Source organism: Notamacropus eugenii, chromosome 1, assembly GCF_028372415.1.
Source record: "Notamacropus eugenii isolate mMacEug1 chromosome 1, mMacEug1.pri_v2, whole genome shotgun sequence".
NCBI lineage: Eukaryota > Metazoa > Chordata > Mammalia > Diprotodontia > Macropodidae > Notamacropus > Notamacropus eugenii.
In genome coordinates, this window is record NC_092872.1 from 212,666,349 (window position 1) to 212,685,744 (window position 19,396).

Genomic DNA, 19,396 nt, shown 5'->3' on the forward strand with positions numbered 1-19,396 from the left:
ATCCTCCTGGGTGTCTGATCAACACTTTTTAAAGGATTGTACTTCTTATCTCCTGGCATAAGGAAGGGGCTAGAAAAGGTGACTTTAAAATTGCTTCACCCAACCCTGGCATGCTTTCCTTAGTAGGTGGGAAAATTCCACTCTGTGTTCAAAACACAAAAAAAGGTACAAAAACTTTTGCAAAGCTGATTCTACTCACCATGAGTACACCGAACATGCACATGCTTATAGATAACATGAAAGCAAGTAAAACTAAAAGATGAACAGCTTGTTTCGAGAGAACTCAGCAGGTATCGCATCCAACAGCAGCACTAAATAAACAAGACTGGCAAACAAAGGCAAGCTGACCAAAATCAGAGCTGATAACATATTTTTTTCTGGAGTATCCACAGTGATGGGGAGTGCTATGAAGCTAGCATAGGCTTTACAATCAAAACTCATCAAGTCTACAGGCTTGTGTGCCTCTGAAAAGGAGTGAACAATAGGTTGATGACAATACAATTGCTACTCTCAGGAAAGTCCTACACTACCACCATCAGTGTATATGCTCCCACCATGACAAACCCTGATGAAGTCAAAGGAATTTTTATAAAGGTCTAGAGACCCTCATCATCAATGTGCTGAAAGAGAACAAGCTTATAATTCTGGTTGATGTTAATGCCAGAATAGGCATAGATTGCCAGATATGGCAGAGAGTCCTTGGGAGGAATGGAGTCAGAAACATCAATGGTCACTTATTATTGAAGACTTGTGTGTCTCATAACCTCATCACCAACATTATCTTCTGCTTATCTAAATGAAATAAAACTTTGTGGATGCACCCTCACAGCAAACATTTGCATTTAAAAGACTGTGTCATTGTTAAGACATTGGGGAGACACTGGCACAGGACTGCTCAGCATGGTGTGCCCACATCAAAAAGGCTTTGTACTCTATGAGGGAAGCAGAATTTCAGTAGCTCAAAAGAAATGTGAGATGCACAAATTTAGAGACACTTCCACTCCAAATGTTCATATGGACTATTTGTGTCCTACCTGTGATATAGAACCTTCCAAGCTCATATTGTTCTGATCAGCCACAGTCAGATATACAGTACCTTGACTCCAACATAGTGATGTCATTTTGGTCCTCTTTGAGAATGAAGTACAACAACCAGCCAATATTGTCACTTTTATTTATTTAACTTATATACAGAGGATATTGTGTAAAATACCAGGCTGGATGAATGAAAAGCCTGAATTAAATTGATGGGAGAAATGTCCACAGTCTCAGCTATGCAGACAATATCATTCTGAAGGCAGAAAGTAAAGAATAATTACAAAATTTCTTCATGAGGTTGAAAGAAGAGAGTATAACAGCTGACTTGAAGTTTAACACCCAAAACAACTTAAGATCTTGGCAGCTAGTTCTATTACTTCTTGGCAAATAGAGGGAAGAGAAACTGAAGGAATGGCAGGTTTTATATTCTTGGTTTCAAAGATTACCACAGACAGAAACTACAGCCATGAAATGTTAAAAAAAAAAAACCCCACTTCTTGGAAGGAAAGCTATGGCAAATCTAGATAGCATACTAAAAAGCAAATGTGGTCAAAGCTATAGTTTTTCCAGTAGCAATGTATGGTTGTGAGACCATAAGGAAAGTTGAGCACCACAGAACCAGTACTTTCAAATTGTAATGCTGGAGAAGACTTTTGAGAGTTCCTTAGACAGCAAGGAAATCAAATCAGTCAGTGCTTAAAGAAACTAATTCAAACCATTCACTGGAAGGTCAAGTACTGAATACTTTGGCCACATAAGGAGACTTGTTGGAAAAGACCCTGATATTGGGAAAGATTGAAGGCAAAAGGAAAAGGGATGAGTTAGATAGTGTCATGGAAGCAATGTTATGTTGCTTGGAAGATAGTGGAGGATAGAAAGGTCCGTTGCTCCCATGGTCCATGGAGTCATGAAGAGTCGGACACTACTGAACAACAACAACAACAAAGAAAATTGAAGTTTGAGTAACGTGAAGGGCTTAAAAGCCAAACAGGCTTTAGGAGCAGGGCAGTAGAAAATGTATGGTCTAAATCAGCTCCATAGGGTCTGAGACCTCTTCCTTATTCCTAACAATAAGAACAACTGAGTTTGGCTTTGGAACAACAATAGTGTCTCAGTTAAATATCCAGTATAAAGTATAAAGATCTTGGATTGGGGGTTATGGTGGGGTGGGGAGGTTCTATAGCAACAACCTCAGATTATCCAATTCTCTTCATTTAAAATAGAAAAGAAACATGAATTCAGAGAAATACTCTATAAGATCATCATTGATAGCATTTATCTAGTGCTTAGTTTGCAAAGTACTTTACACATGTTAACTCATTTGATCCTCACAACACCCTGGGAAGTAGGTACTGTTATTATACTTCTTTTACAGATAAGAAAAATGAGATACGTAGAGGTTAAGTGACTTGGTCACACAGCTGTGGTTGTAGTTTGTCCTTTGTTCTTGAAGAGGACCATGACATCAGGAAGATGATGCCATGACTTACAAGTGAATTGGACTTAAGTGAGAGAGGGCTGTGCGAAGTCACCGGTTGCACTTTTTCTTCTGGAGCCATCTGGGTCCAGGGGCCAGATATAGATCAAAACAACCAGAGATGGCCCAGGATGCAGTAGGAAACCTTGGCCTTTTAAAGCTAAGGTCTTTCCAAGTTCTCACTTTGACTGAGGTAATACCCATTCAGTGATTACGGCTGTTTAAGATGAGAGCCAAAGGGTGGCCCTTTAAAAAAAAAAAATAATCAAACTGGAAGGGGAAGACCCTCAGGTTTTCTGACCAAAAGAGAAACAATTTCTGTTTACTTTCACTCTGAGCCTTGGGGCTCAAACAATAACCATTAAGTGGTGCTTGGGTAGGGACTTGTTGTTGACCAATCAATGAGAGCCAGAGTGAATTGGGTTTAAGGCATGTTCATTAAGAAAAAAATCTAGCCAGTAAACCCCAAGATATCTATGTGGGTTTCAGCCTTCAAAATTTACCTTCCTTTGGACAGAGCACTCTCAGGTAAGGGTATGATATCCCATGTGGCAAGAGGAGAGGAGGAGCTGAGTTGCCCACCTAGAACTGGCCAGTTGGGTGCGCAGCAGGGAAGTTCACAGGTTATGTTTGTCCTTCGTTCTTGAGGAGGACCATGACATCAGAAAGATGATGCCATGACTTGCAAGTGAATTGCATTTAAGTGAGGGAGGGCTGTGCAAAGTCCCCAGCCTCAGTTTCTCCTCTGGAGTCCTCTGGGTCTAGTGACCAGAGAGAGAGATCAGAAGTGGAGGTGGCTCCCAATCACCCAGCTGATGAATGTCTGAAGCAGCATTCAAAAACAGGTTTTCTTGACTACAAGTTCTGCCCTCTATCCACTGTACTTCCTGGCTGTGTGGTCATGTATGAACAGCTACAGCTAACTCTCTACTATATCTTTGAAAGCACAAACAGGAAGTCAACAATTTCTTCATGCTAAAAATTACTCAATATATATGTGTCTTCACTTTTTTCCCCCTAAAGAACCTTGGATATACCCACATATTTGCTGTCTTCTATATCTCGGGTCAGACATAAAGAATCAAACAAGTCAGTTGCCACAGTGGAGCTCTTAAATGAGATAAGTACTGAGTATTTCAGGAACAGGTAATATAGAAAACATTACTACAGAAAATATTGATTGTTTAAGCACCTAGCAAGTTCGATTCAATAAACATTTATTAGGCTTTGCGCTAGATTTTAGGAATATAAAAATTAAATAGTCTTAACCCTAAAGGACGTTAAATAGAGTGGGGGGGAAGAATAGGGAAAAATGTGTACACAGATAAATAAATTTAAGGCCATTTGAGGAGGGAAAAATCAGGAAATGTTTTGCATAGGAGATAAGTGTGATAGGTCTTGAAGGAAAAGCAAGATTTATGAGAGGATGAGATGGAAATACATTCTGTATGGAAGATGTACAAATATATGAGACTAAATACTAATTTAGTGCTAATAGTGCAATTTAGCCAGAAGTTTATAGAGAGAAGTAATATGAGGTAGGACTGGAAAGTTAGGGTGGAGACTTATTTAAATGCCAGACTGATATAGGGGTTTATGTTTTATCTTACAGCGACCCACTCTAAGCTTTTGAGTAGGGAAATTCTAGTACCTTAGAGCAGTACATTTTTTCTGGGGATAGAAGATGAATTGAAAAGGTAAGAGACTGGAGGCAGGAAGAGTAAATAGAAGGCCCTTAGAAGAGTCCTGGAAAGAGGTGATGAGGGCCTGACATATTGTTGTGCTAGAATGAGTAGATGGAAGAGGTCACATGCAAGAGGTATCTTGAAGATACAGTAAAAAATTTGGCAATTAATTGGAAATGAAGCGGGAGGAAAGACTCAAGTATGACTCCAGGAGAGTGAACTTAGATAACAGAGAGCCATGATGATTCGGCAGTTTAGAGAAGAGTTGGATTTGGGGAAGATCATAGCTTTCATTTTGGAGACTGAATTTGAGGTACTCACAGGACATCAACATAGAGATATTCAATAGACATCAGTGATGCTGAAGTGGAGTTCAAGAAAGATATTGGGAATGAATAAATAGCTTTAATAATCATCTGTGTAGAATTTTTTTTTCAAGGGAATAGATCAGTGAATGAAAGTATGTGTTAAAAGATGTGGACCTAGGAAAGAACTCAGAAATCACTTATCATAAGAGGATAGGTTTTAGATGATGATTTATCAAGGAAAAGAGGATGTATCAGATAGAAGGACAACTTTAAAAAAAAAAAAGGGCCATGAAAGTCCGGGGAGGGAGATGTGATTGATGAAACTACAGGGAGGTCAAATGAATGAGGACTGAGAAAGTAATAACAGATTCATAAATTAAGAAATCATGGGAAATCTTTCAGAGAACAGTTTTAATAAAACAATAGAGTTAGAAGCCAGATTACAAGAGGTTGAAAAGGAAGTGGGTGGTGAAGTACAGGCAATGAAGGCAGTCCTAGCTAAACATGTTATCAATTTGCCAGCAGTAACCAAGTGACTACTTTTCTTGCCTTGTTGTCTCTGCACTTATGTAACCCAAAGTAACTTGCTTAAAAATCTTACAAAATCTAGTCAATGCTTGTTATGTGTTTTAGGATGCTGTACGCCCTTTTGTAGAAGTTTCTTTTCAGCACACTGTTTATCAAACTGATACTGCCAATGGATCTCATCCATGTTGGAATGAAGAAATTGTAGTAGATTTTAGGTAAGTTAGAATCCATCTTTCCTAATACCAGGCCCAATATCCCTACCCTCATACCTCAGTCAAAACAAAATCAATACTATATACCATTTGTTGAAAATGAAAACTATTTCATTAGGCTATATTTAATTTTTTTCACAAATTGGCATACTTCAGGTTTTAGATTGAACTTTCTCAAGTAACTTTGGATATGACTTTTACTATTTTTTGGTATAAAGACATAATAGAAAAAAGTACTGTTAATTAAAAATGCAGTTAGTAGATTGAGCTTTACAAAGAAACATATACTCCTAACTACTTAACCATATTATTTGTAAAATACTTCACACAGTGACTGGCACTTAGTAGTCACTTCACAAATATGTATTCCTTCTCCTTTCCTTCCTTCCTAAGAGATAGAAATTTTAATACAGTACAATAAATGCAACACAGTATGACAAATATTTGTTAACTGCCTTAAGTGCTAAGAGTACAAAGACCATTGAGACAGACCCTGCCTTCAAGAAGCTTACATTTTACTAAGGACATAACATATCTGGGGAAGTGACAGGGAGAAAAAGAGGTCTTAATTTGTGATTTTGTTGGAATACGGAGCTCTGGGTGAGAAAATTCCTTTTACCAAAGCTGGTCAGCAATTGCTTACCCAATTTATTGTTTTAAGGAGTTACCTAAGGCACTGGAAGATTAAGTGGTCACAAAGTCAGCCTTAGAGGTGGAATTCAAACCCAAGGCTTCCTGATGCTGTAGCTCTCTACCCACTTTCAAAATAAGTATATGCAAGGTAATTTGTGGAGGGAATGAGCATGAACATCTGGGGAAATGAGAGATTCAATATGATCCTGAGTTAAACCTTGAAGAAAAACAGTAATTCTGAGGAGGAAGGTTAGGAAGTGAGAAAGTTAGCATGGGGATATGGGATGGCATGGAAGAGAGATGGAATGTTGAGTTTAGTAGCATGAGTGCCTGAAAAGGAGTAATACAAAATGGAGCTGGAAAGGTAAATGGGAACTAGACTGGAAAGCTTTAAATGTCAGTATTTTATCCTAGAAGTAGTAAGAAGCCACTTAAGGTTTGGGTAGGAAGTAGATGAATAAGGCTTCCTTTGGGTCAGTTTTGTCAGCTACATGGAAAATGGACTTGAAGGGGGGAGAGTCTAGAATCAGGGAGACCAGTTAGAAGACGAGGAGAAGAATAAGGGCAAGAGGCAAGAAGTGTGCCTTTGTGAGTGAAGGGTAGGGAATAGCGGGGAGAGATGTGGAGGTAAAATTGACAGGATGAGGACAAAAACAGTACTGGGAATGAACATGGAGCTAAGGTGTTTCATTTTTAAATGATCATATAATAGGTCTAATAAAATCTTGGCAGTATATATCCATGGCCACAACTCTTCTGCTTAGCATTTAAATCCACGTGGACACCAAAGGTAAATAAGCAGCCCTGAAAAGAACTCAGCAAACCCTCACACTAGAGGTGCTAGTCCTCCTGAACACCCATATATCCCCTACCTAAGATCATAACAGTGTGAATAAGGACTAGAGAAAAGATGTGAGAGACACAGTGGAATGAATCAGACTGACATTTCCAGTTCTGATATTCTCAATTTTGATGCCCAATTGCAGCTGCAATATCTGAGGAAGCCTCCTGACTACATCTGATTCACTTGTCATGATGGGAGACTTAGAGTACTCTTTGCCTCCTGTTGCCACTTCCAGTCTTTTCATCTACCACTATCACTCAGTAGCCTCTCCTTCTTTGAGGTTCATTCAATCCATATTTATCACTGATCAAAATTGTGGTAACTGGTTTCTATAATACCTGCTCCTTCCTCAGTGAGTTCAGTGCCTGACTCGCATTCCTCCCCTCTTCCCCAACAAAGGCCCTGACAATAGGTTACTTTAACATGCATATTGAAACTCCCTCAGAAACCCTACTCCTAGTCCCTCAAATGATCTCCAAGATAATTGTAAAATCTAATGACCTTTTGTCAGTTCTTATCCTTCTTGACTTTAACACTGTTGATCACCCTTTTCTCCCAGATACTCTTTTGTATGTGGGTTTCCATAACAGTACCTTATCTTGGTTGTCCTCCTGCCTGTCTGACCTGCACTTCTTTGCAGGGTCTTAATCCAGATCTCTCTAACCAAGGGTATCTTCCAAGACTCTGTCCTAAGTCCTGTAGTCTTCTTTTTCTATATTATTTCATTTGGTGAAGTCATCAGCTCCCAGGGATTCAGTTATCTTTTCTACGCAGACATTTCTCACATCTACTTACCTAACCATGACCTGTCTGCTGACCTCCAGTCTTACATCTTCAACTACCTGTTGGACAAAGACATTTTAAACTCAATGTGTTCAAAACTGAACTCATTATCTTTCCCCCCAAATCCTCCCCATTTCATCCAGTCTCACAACCTAGGAATTATCCTTGACTCCTCACTCCCACTTTTACCTCCCCCCATATGCAATCTGTTATCAAATCTCATCCAAGGAAAATTGATAAGAATCTCCCAGAAACTTGATGCCATCTGCCCTCCTAGCTCTTCTTTCCAGAGTGCGTAAGGGACAGTGCTACAGCACTTCATGGGTCATTGAAAAGATCAAAGGATGGAATTTCATATCTGAGATCTCATTTCAAGAATGAGATTGTAAATACAATAAAACAAAGGAGAGTTGCTTGTGTCTAGACCCCTATAGAAAAGGATAGTAAAAGCAAGGGAGGAGTGGTATGAGAAACAGTATTCCCTTCTTTTTTTTTTTTTTTTTTTATTTAGCTTTTAACATTCATTTTCACAAAATTTTGGGTTACAAATTTTCTCCCCTTTTGCATTCTAATTGCCCCTATGACCAATCTGCTCTCTCTTCTATCATCCCTCTCTGCCCTTGTCTCTGTCTTCTCTTTTGTCCTGTAGGGCCAGGTAGCTTTCTATACCCCTTTACCTGTATTTCTTATTTCCTAGTGGTAAGAACATTACAGTTGATCCTAACACTTTGAGTTCCAACTTCTTTAGCTCCCTCCCTCTCCACCCCTTCCCTTTGGAAGGCAAGCAATTCAATATAGGCCAAATCTGTGTAGTTTTGCAAATGACTTCCATAATAGTTGTGTTGTATAGGACTAACTATATTTCCCTCCATCCTATCCTGTCCCCCATTACTTCTATTCTCTTTTGATCCTATCCCTCCCCATGAGTGTTGACCTCAAATTGCACTCTCCTCCCCATGCCCTCCTTTCTATCATCCCCCCCCACTCTGCTTATCCCCTTATCCTCCACTTTCCTGTATTGTAAGATAGGTTTTCATACCAAAATGAGTAGGCATTTTATTCTTTCCTTTAGTGGAATGTGATGAGAGTAGACTTCATGTTTTTCTCTCACCTCCCCTCTTTATCCCTCCACTAATGAGTCTTTTGCTTGCCTCTTTTATGAGAGATAATTTGCCCCATTCAATTCTCCCTTTCTCCTCCCAATATCTTTCTCTCTCACTGCTTGATTTCATTTTTTTTTAAGATACGATCCCATCCTCTTCAATTCACTCTGTGTACTCTGTCTCTATGTGTGTGTGCGTGTGTGCATGTGTGTGTGTGAAATCCCACCCAGTACCCAGATACTGAAATGTTTCAAGAGTTACAAATATTGTCTTTCCATGTAGGAATGTAAACAGTTCAACTTTAGTAAGTCCCTTATGACTTCTCTTTGCTGTTCACCTTTTCATGGTTCTCTTCATTCTTGTGTTTGGAAGTCAAATTTTCTTTTCAGCTCTGGTCTTTTCATCAAGAATGCTTGAAAATCCTCTATTTCATTGAAAGACCAATTTTTCCACTAAAGTATTATACTCAGTTTTGCTGGGTAGGTGATTCTTGGTTTTAGTCCTAGTTCCTTTGACTTCTGGAATATCCTATTCCATGCCCTTCGATCCCTTAATGTAGAAGCTGCTAGATCTTGTGTTATCCTGATTGTATTTCCACAATACTTGAATTGTTTCTTTCTAGCTGCTTGCAATATTTTCTCTTTCGCCTGGGAGTTCTGGAATTTGGCCACAATGTTCCTAGGAGTTTCTCTTTTTGGATCTCTTTCAGGAGGTGTTCTGTGGATTCCTTGAATATTTATTTTGCCCTCTGGTTCTAGAATCTCAGGGCAGTTTTCTTTGATAATTTCATGAAAGATGATGTCTAGGCTCTTCTTTTGATCATGGCTTTCAGGTAGTCCCATAATTTTTAAATTGTCTCTCCTGGATCTATTTTCAAGGTCAGTTGTTTTTCCAATGAGATATTTCACATTATCTTCCATTTTTCCATTCCTCTGGCTTTGTTCTGTGATTTCTTGGTTTCTCATAAAGTCCTTAGCCTCCATCTGTGCCATTCTAATTTTGAAAGAACTATTTTCTTCAGTGAGCTTTTGAATCTCCTTTTCCATTTGGCTAATTCTGCTTTTGAAAGCATTCTTCTCCTCATTGGCTTTTTGAACCTCTTTTGCCAATTGAGTTAGGCTAGTTTTCAAGGTGTTATTTTCTTCAACATTTTTTTGGGTCTCCTTTAGCAGGGAGCTGATTTGCTGTTCATGCTTTGACTTCATGTCTCTCATTTCTCTTCCCAGCCTTTCCTCCACCTCTCTAACTTGATTTTCAAAATTCTTTTTGAGCTCTTCCATGGCCTGAGCCCATTGAGTGGGCTGGGACACAGAAGCCTTGATTTCTGTGTCTTTGCCTGATGGTAAGCATTGTTCTTCCTCATCAGAAAGGAAGGGAGGAAATGCCTGTTCACCAAGAAAGTAACCTTCTATAGTCTTATTTCTTTTCCCTTTTCTGGGCATTTTCCCAGCCAGTGACTTGACCTCTGAATATTTTCCTCACACCCACCTCACCTCCTGATCCTCCCAGCCAGTGTTTGGGGTCTGAGATTCAAATGCTGCTTCCAGCCTCAGGGCTTTGGGCGGGGGAAGGGCTGCTATTCAGTGTGAGATTAAATTCAGATGCTCAGGTGAGGGCAGGGCTGCCTCTCAGGCTCAGTTCCCTCAGGGAGTTTATGCACAGACCTTCAACAATGGATCCAGGCTCCTGCCTGCTTGGAGAGCCCTGGTCTGCCGCTGCCCCTCAGCTTCTGTCTCCCGAGGGGGCCCGAGCCATGGGGGCACCCCACTCCCCCCTCGACCCGCCAAAGGGACTCTCTCACCGACCCCCGTCACCTGTGGGTGGAGGTACTTGTGCGGCCGCTGGAGATCCTGTCCCTGAAGCCCGCTCGGATCTGTTCCTCTCGGTGCCGCGGCCATGGCAGGGCTGTACTCAGCTCCCAGTCCCGGCGCCCAGTCCGCAGCACGAAGGACCTTTTACGAGAGGTTTGCAGGTCTCTCCGGAACAGAAATCTCCCTCGCTCCAATGTTCTGTGGCCTCTGGGTACAGAATTCGCCGTGAGTTACTTCTTTGTAGTTGTTCTATGGGTTGTGGGTTCGGAGCTATGTGTATGTGCGTCTTTCTACTACGCCATCTTGGCTCCGCCCCAACAGTATTCCCTTCTCACTAATTGATGAGTATTTCAAAAGCTGCCAGATCTCAGGCACTAGTCCACTCTTACTCCTCTGCATGTTGATCCCCAGTCACTTTGGCTCTTCACATACTAATACCTTACACTGTAGACAGTGGTCTTGGCTGCTGCTAACAGCCCAGTATCTGACTCCCAGAGTAGCTCACCCATGTGGCTGAGAGGGAGGTGTAGTTCAACTGCTTCGCATCCCTTTTATCACTCCCAAATGGGAAATAGGAAGTTTTTCTGGAAGACAAAAAAAAAAAAAAAAAAAAAAGGAAAGAAAGAACTTGAGGCCAGCGCACCTGAATGAAGATTGTGTCCATCCTTGTTTTCTCCTGAGACTATTAGCATTCACTCTCCCAGTCTCCCCCAAAGTGAAAAAACGACAATCATCAGAAGTCAAATTACCAGAGAGGCAGGGCGTATCTGTGTACATGAGTGTGTGTGGTGAGTTAACAAATCAGCATCATACCCCTAGGACCTGGGGAAAATAATAATTCAAATAGTTAAATGGGCAATGTGTAGGCACTAGGATTTTTGTCAGATGAGTAAAATATGCCATGAGATCAGATGAGATAGAGATCATTTCTAGCATGAAGGATAGATAGAATGTCAACAGGCAGAGATTAAGGAAAAGAGGATACCATTCTAGGACTAGGGCACAGAGGTGGTAAAGTGCAGCCATGATCAGGGGAGAATGGGCAGTGTATCATACTATAGTTAGTTTGGTTGCAAACCAAACAGCTCTTCTGTTTAGAATGTTTTAATCCAGCTACTTTTTTCATACAAAGAATGTTGCATGACATAAAAGAAGATGCCAAAGACTGAAAATGACACAGCCTGTCTAGTTTCCTATTAAGCTTAAAGCAACAAGAGGGTTACTCCACTACCACATTCCCTGCAATGAACAAATATGAATACCTGCATAGTGTATTATGAGTGGTTCTCTTAAGAAAAAAAAAGGCATGGCTAAGAGGAAGAAATAGTTAAAATATTCCATTCTTTCTTTTAGTTCACCAGGACATGATTACAGCTTCTCAAACTTATCTAAAATAAAAGATAATATATATGTCAACATCTTTGATGAAACTGTGATTGAAAAACATGAGGTAAGGTATAATGCTAATACTGTTAATACATTTTAAAATAATTTCCAAGGAAAGCAATCTGAATGAAAACTGATTAGCAAGAGATTAGTTTTGGTGTGCTATTGGCCCCATGTCTTTCCTAAAGCATCCCTTTCCATGTTATTTATTCTCTGTGCCCCCCTTCCTGATGTCCCCTCACCCTGATAATTTTTCTTCCTGTAATCTTTGGTGTTTACTTCCTTCTCTTCATTTACTGCTTACTGATGAAAGGTCTAGAGTGAGTTCATCTGAAAGCAGGCTCCCAAGCAGGCTAAAGCTGTATGTGTCTGGAGGTAACAAAGCAAGCCCACCTCCACCTTTGGGTTCAACATTCACATAGCAAAAATTCAGTAGCTAAAGACACCACCAAAAAAGCAGTGAGGTCATTCTAGATTGAATATTAAAAGTAATACTGTTCTACCCTTCAGTGCTTCTCTTCCAACTGCACAAAATCTTTGTCGAGGTTATCCCTACACAAATTGAGCACATCCTTAGTACGGACAATAGTAGGGAATAAGCAAGCTTTCACAAATACTCAGCAATAGATTGCATACAAAACAATCCTCTGAAAGATATATACAATAATTAAATGTAATGTGTTTTTTTTTAAATATGGGATGATCAAATTGCTATTATTGACTGGGTTAGTGAATACTTAGATATTATATAAATGAATGTACAATATATCATAATTTTCTTATTAGGATCATTGTCTCAAGGGCTGCAGTGGTCACTCATATATAAGAAAAAATTGGCTCGGATCAGTCATTTTCCCTTTCTCTGCTCTTCTGCAACAACCAAAGGTATTAACAAAAGATTATTAGACTAAAAATGCCAAATTTAACTTGAGAAAAATACATCTACCTTTTTTTCCTTTTTTTTTTCACTTCTGTTCTGTGATCAATAGATTTGATGGAGGCTAAGATAACAGGAGCATGCTTAGGAATGCACTCTGTAGACAGACATGGTTTGAATTATTTGGCTTTTCTCACAGATAAGAGCTATCAATAAAGAATTTTCTCCACTATGGGACTTTGAAGGTTATATTTCAGGGCTATATTAAGAAATTTAACACTAATGGAGTCACAGAAATAATTCTGATATACACTTCCTCTCTGTCTTCCCAGAAGTGTTATTTGCTAAGATAGCAGTTACTTTAATTGATTAGTACATCCTCTCTTGCTAGTTTGATTCTCATAGTTTGCTACTGCTCCAAAAAACATTGGCATGACAGACATTTCCAAATCCCCAGGCTATTGCTTAGTGTTTCCCTTACACTGTCTTAAGTCAGTCCCTGAAAACCTCACTCCCAAAAGGTGAGCATCTAATGCATTCCTTTTCAAAATTCCATAAGGTTGCCAGAATCACAAGAATTTGTTTTTATAAGCATTTTCCCTGAAAACAGACTCTTCAGTCCCACTGCTGCAATCCTAGCTCCAAATCATCATGATGTACAACCATCCTGAGAATGTACTTTCTGATTTTCCTAAATATGGAGCAGGGGAGAAATCTTAAATGATATAGAGATCTTCAGTAGGGCACACCTGTGTATCTCTTTTTTCCCCTTGGCCTCATAGCCTCTCACTTTTCAGATTGAATCTTGGCTCTGCCACTTCCTACTTCTGTGTCCTTAAGCAAACTCCTTACCGTTTCTGACCTTCAGTTTCCTCATCTGTAAAATGAAAGAGTTAGAAAAGCTCACCTAACAGAGAGCTTCCAATTCCAACTTTCTATCATCCTTTGTGAACTCCAGTAAGGAGGACCTGGAGCATCAAGACTTTGAGAGCCTCCCACCACAAACTATAGGTGGCAGCTCGCTCTGTCATCCTTTCCTGGAGCTCGTGCCACAGTGCCCAGCACCAGAAGGCTAGGACCTGAGGAACGGTGCTCATTACTTGCTTCCCCTTTGTCATGCTAACATGTTTCTGGATTTTGGTAGTGTGGCCAGGCCTCAGTTCTGAAGTAGCTGGGGAAAGTTCCACTGACGTTCAGTCATGTCAAGTTGTGTCTCATTCTTTGTGATCCCATTTGGGGTTTTCTTGGGAAGGGTACTAGAGTGGTTTGCCATTTCCTTTGCCAGCTCATTTTATAGATGAAATTGAGGCAAAAAGCGTTAAGTGACTTGCCCAGGGTTACAAACCAGTAAGTGTCTGAGGTCAGATTTGAACTCAGAAAGATGAGTCTTCCTGACTTCTGGCCCAGTACTCTTAATCTACTGTGCCACCTAGCTGCCTGTTATTGTTGGAGGGGAATTATTATCAATGACTAAATGTTTTTTTTTTTCTATTATGAATATATACTGAAGGTGGTCATGAAAAGCTGGTGGTGGTTTTCTTGAGAATGAGAAGCTAAGGAAATGAGCTACCTGTTGCCATCTTGTAGCAAACTGGTTATTAAGTCAAAGGTTGTTGTTGTATTTGTCCTTCGTTTTCAAAGAGGATCATGACATCAAGATGATGACATGACTTGCAGTTGATTTTGATTTGAGTGAGGGAGGGCTATGCAAGGTCACCAACCTCACATTTTTCTCCTGAGTCATCTGGGTCCAGTGGCCTGATATTCATCAGGACAGCTGGAGGTGACCCAGGATACAGTGAGAGACCCTGGCCCTTCAGGCTAAGGTCTTATAGCATTCTCACTTTGAGTGAGATACACCTGTTCAATGAATAGACTTCTTTAAGTAGGTGCTCAAGGGATGGTCCCTTTAATTAAAAAAAAAAAAATCAAACTGGGAGGAGAAGACCCTCAGGGTTCCTGGGTAAAAAAGAAACAGTTAGTATTTAGTATTTATATCCACTCTGTGCTAGGTGGGGGGGGGGGGGGGGGGGGGGCGGAACTTGCTGTCCAGTCTGTGAGTTCCAGAGTGAATTGGATTTGAGGACTGACCTTTACTCAAATCAGAGTCATCATCTTGATGTCATGGTCCTCTTTGAGAATGGTGGAGAAACACAACCTGTGAGTAATATCTGTTCTCCTCCTCTTCCTCCTCCTCCTTCCTCTTCTTCCTCCTCCTTCTCTGTTCCAACCCCCAAAAGCTGCCTTTTTTCCTCGGGGTTTACTGATGACATTAAGTTAAAGAGCATTATGGTGGACTCTAATAATAATTAACACAACTTGTATCTGTATTGTACTTTCACATTTGAAAAACATATCGACATGCTTTCTTTTGTTGGTTTGGTTGTTGTGACAGACATTGTGGTCCTTATTTTACTTATAATAGCTAAGATAAGGAAATAAAGCTCAGAGAGCTTAGGTGATTTAATGTAATCAGATCTCAGAGCTAATAAAAGATATACCCAGGACTCATATCCAGATCTAGTCCTCTTTACATTACACAAGCTTCCCATCTCTTCCTTTTTTTTTTACACTTTTGCTTTACTCTAGGTCATTATGAGGTCAGCAGCCAAGAGTGAATATGGGAAGTGTAGTTCTAAGAAGTTGTTCTTCCTGTGAGGAGGGAGAATGCAGTTCTCCAAGTGTGGAGTAAGCACAGACTGTTAGGGCTGCTGTGTAAATATGTAAGCCTGCTCCTTATCATGCAAAAAATAGAATTGGGCTTGGACAGCAGTTCATCACAGCATGCATTAGAGGGTGTGTTTGGCATTATTTCAGATCAGTGGAACTTTTCAAGTAAATATTCCACCACTTTTGCTTGGATACACTTGGAGTAAGACATATGTCTCACCTAAAGAAGATTACAACGGGCAGAATTTAAAAGAATGTACCTTTTTAAACATTTTTGCTACTATTGAGCCTCAAATATCATCTGTCATCAGTAATACAGAATCTGATAAGGTTGGTTTTTCAAACAATTATTTTATATGTATCTTCAAAGAGGATGGAAGAGATATGTAAATCATTTGTTTATAAATAAATATTTAAAATCATGTATAATAATTATGCACATAGCAATTAACCTTATGTCTTATAAATAAATAATAACTTTAGCTTACCCTTTTGACATTTTCTCTGGGAGTAATCTTAAAAGTGATGAATATGTAAGATATGGCATGAAAAATTGAAACTATACTTATAAATATGATTATAGTTTACAGATGTACCAGATATAACACTTTTGCAGAGAGCACAGATTTTCAGAAAAAATTGTGAGGCGATGTTTCCAAATAGAAGAATTGTTACAACTGTTTTCAATGATGAAGGGACAAATACCTTAATAACAAGATATATCAGGGCACTAAATCCACCTAAGCAATTCCTGGATTTGTTTCTCAGTGATTCTAATGCAACACTTGTAAGTGTTATATTTTTAAAATACATAAACTTTCATAGTCTCAGTTTCTACTACAGTTAAAAACTTCACTGCTCTAATAGCTGTACCCTCAAGGTGACGTGAAATTTTTCTTGCAATCAATCAAGCAATAAAAATGTTTTAAATGTTCTCTATGTGCCAGGTATTATGCTTTGTATTGTGGCAAATGACAAAAAAGTACCTTTACTCAAGGAGCACACATTCTATCAACAAAGATGATTTGAACACATAGGTGGAAATCACATACAAAATAAATACAAGGGTCGAGGCCCTGGAAGAAGGAGAATAAGGAAGGATTCATTTAGGGAGTGGTGCTTGAATTGAACTTTGAAGGAAGCTAGAGAGTCTAAGAGACGTAATGAGAAGGGAGTGTTTTTGAGGAATAAGGGACAGTCTTGAAAAGACAGGGATAGAAGATCGAATGATATTTTAGAAGCAGCAAGAAAGCCAGTTTTGGCTAGATTATGTAGAGGCCTTGAAAATGTAGGTTGGAATGAGCCTTAAATGCCAACAGAAGAGTTTGTCTCTGATCACAGAAGCAACAAAGAGCCACTCAAGTTTACTGTGCAGGAAAGTGGCATGGTGAGACCTGTGCTTAAGGAATATTGCCTTGGCAGCAGTGTGAGAGATGCATTAGAGAGGACAGTAACCTGAGCAGGAGCACCAACAGAGGCCTATTGCAGTAGTGCAGTTAAGGGAAGATGAGGGCCTGATGAGTTTGAAGGCTGAGTGAAAAGGATAGATGTGGTGGAAGGATAATCAACAAGAATTGGTAACTGATTGGATATGTTGGGTGAAGGAGAATGAAGAATCAAGGATTATTCCACGTCTGTGAACCTGGGTAGCCAGCTTAGCAGTGCCCTTAACAGAAAAGAGGGAAATTCAGAAGTGGGGTTCATTTTGGTGGAAAGATGAGTTCTAGTTGAAATGCCTGTGAGGCCTTCAGTTCAGAATGTCTAAGTAGACAGTTGATAATATGGTACTAGAGCTCAAAAGAAAGTCATATATATCTATATATAGATTTTATCTATATGTATTGTATATCTATTTATGTATATCTATATATGTGTATTTCTCTCTCTCTCTCTCTCTCTCTATATATATATATGTATATGTGTATATGACAATCTAGGACAGAACTGTGAGGAATACCTATAGCTAGAGGAAAGGATGTGGATGACTGAGGAGTTCACATAGGTAAGAGGAGAACCAAGGACAGTGTCACAAAAACCCGGAGAAGAGAGAATGTCAAGGAAAAGAAAGGGATCAGTAGTGTCAGAGGCTTCAGAAAAATCAAGATGGTTGAAGACTGAGCAATGTTATTGGACCTGACATTTGAGAAGCCTTTGGTAACTTTGGAGGGAGCAGTTTCAGTTGAATAAGAAGGTTGGAAGCTATATTGCATAATGTTAAGAAATGAGTAAAAAAAGAGGAAGGGAAGGGTATGAGTAAAGATGGTATCTTCCAGAGGTTTTTTGGACTCTCTCCTCCCTTCAGAATCTTTAGTGAATACAATGCATATGTCTTCCAGGAAAAGAGTTCATCCATTGGATTTTTATTTATTCCTAATTAGAACTAAGAATTATCTTCTTGAAGTGGCAATCTAGAAGGCCATAGGTTCTAACATGTCTCCATACCACTTTAAAGATGGCATAGAAAATTTCCCTCTCAGTACTAAACTAAGGGCCAGTCCCTGAAGCCAACATATTGACAGATAAATCTTAAAATGGCATTGTGCATGCAAGAAATATGAGAGTGAAATAGTATCATATAGCATTACTCTTTATTTGCATAATGGAGGAGATATACACTAACCTCTTCCATTCTTCATTTAAATATTCAGAGGGCATCTCTTTGTGAGTATAAACTTATATGCTAATAGTCAACATTTTCTAACCCATAACATAGAAAAATAGACTTAATATCTTCATAATATATTAAATGAAAACTTGACATCTTTGCATTTTTATAACAGACATATTTAAGATTGTATAAGATTTTATAACAGACCTATTTAAAATGTATATAATTGCAGTTACATATATTTATATAATAATATTTGTAATATTATATTTGTAGGACGTCATTGCTCGATTTGTATCTTTAATTCCTTGTTTACCAGATACATTGAATGAAAATGATGGTTTTGATATTTGGATGTCACCAGAGGTAATAAGCAGTACATTTCGTAATTAAAATTTTTATAAATGTGTATATGATTTTATATATTCACATATATTTCATATGAATATATGTGAAGAATTTGTGATTTTTATTAATATAGGGAACTTCCTACACCAAAGCAAATCACAACTCTCCTCTGACATAATAGATAAATTCTAGGCTGTTGACTAAGGCAGTGAGAGGTTAAGTGACTTGTATAGAGTCAGAGGTAGGATTTCAACCCAGAGCTTCCTAACTCCTGACTAAGCTCAGCATTCTGTCCACTATTCTGCTTCTCTCTATCTTTGCCTTCCTTCTTTTTCCCCATTCTCTCTCTCTTTCTCTCTTCCTTTCTTTCTCTCTCTCTCTTTCATCTCTCTCACACACACACATACACATAAATATAAACTTTATTTACTATTTGTCATTCCTTTTAAAGGAGCCATTTTTATTGTACTTCATTTTATGTACAGTGAAAATATATAATTATTCTATGGATGTAAATTTCTAGGTCTATAACATCCTGTAGAAGTCATTGGTTAGGAAGAATTAAAAATTACTTAACAAACTGGCAATAGTAGCTCGTTAATTTTTAGGTAAGATAAATATTTTCAGTGCTCCAGAGATTAGCATAAATAACTACATAGAATTTTTTACTATGGCAGTGATCATGACCACCAGGCTCTGTGCTAATCTTTGAAGCCTGATAACAAATGCTAATGATGCTATGTGGCTCCACTCCCCATCTAAACCATAATTTAGGACCCTAGAGCTTTCACGCATTTTATTAGGAGAGTAAGTTTGTATCAAGATAGGTATAAAAGTCACAGATAACCTAGAAGATCTCCCTTGGAACTGAGCTAATTTCTAGTGGAGATAAACTACAAATATGTGATGTGATTCCAAGCTCTAGGAGTCCAGATCTAATATGTCCCAAATAGATCTGGTTCAGGATAATCTTTCCTAAGCCCTTCCAAGTTAGATGAAAGAGAAACATTATGATAAATTAGAATTTAACAACTAAGCTAGAAAAGAAACAAATTTTTAAAAAATTTTAAATACCAAAATAGAAA

General features: G+C 38.9%; 1 protein-coding gene across 13 annotated transcripts in view; it reads left to right on the plus strand.

Annotated features, from left to right (window-relative positions):
* CC2D2B (coiled-coil and C2 domain containing 2B) overlaps positions 1–19,396 on the plus strand; it is a 137,604-nt gene that overhangs the window by 92,009 nt on the left and 26,199 nt on the right. For 7 of the 13 annotated variants that reach the window (XM_072626244.1, XM_072626251.1, XM_072626240.1 and 4 more), the window contains 7 exons: positions 3,539–3,633; positions 5,140–5,251; positions 11,776–11,872; positions 12,595–12,693; positions 15,503–15,685; positions 15,939–16,142; positions 18,240–18,329. In XM_072626244.1, the coding sequence (XP_072482345.1) occupies positions 3,539–3,633; positions 5,140–5,251; positions 11,776–11,872; positions 12,595–12,693; positions 15,503–15,685; positions 15,939–16,142; positions 18,240–18,329 (880 nt within the window). The remainder of the gene's footprint in view (positions 1–3,538; positions 3,634–5,139; positions 5,252–11,775; positions 11,873–12,594; positions 12,694–15,502; positions 15,686–15,938; positions 16,143–18,239; positions 18,330–19,396) is intronic. The other 6 variants (XM_072626285.1, XM_072626279.1, XM_072626265.1 and 3 more) reach the window with 6 other exon arrangements.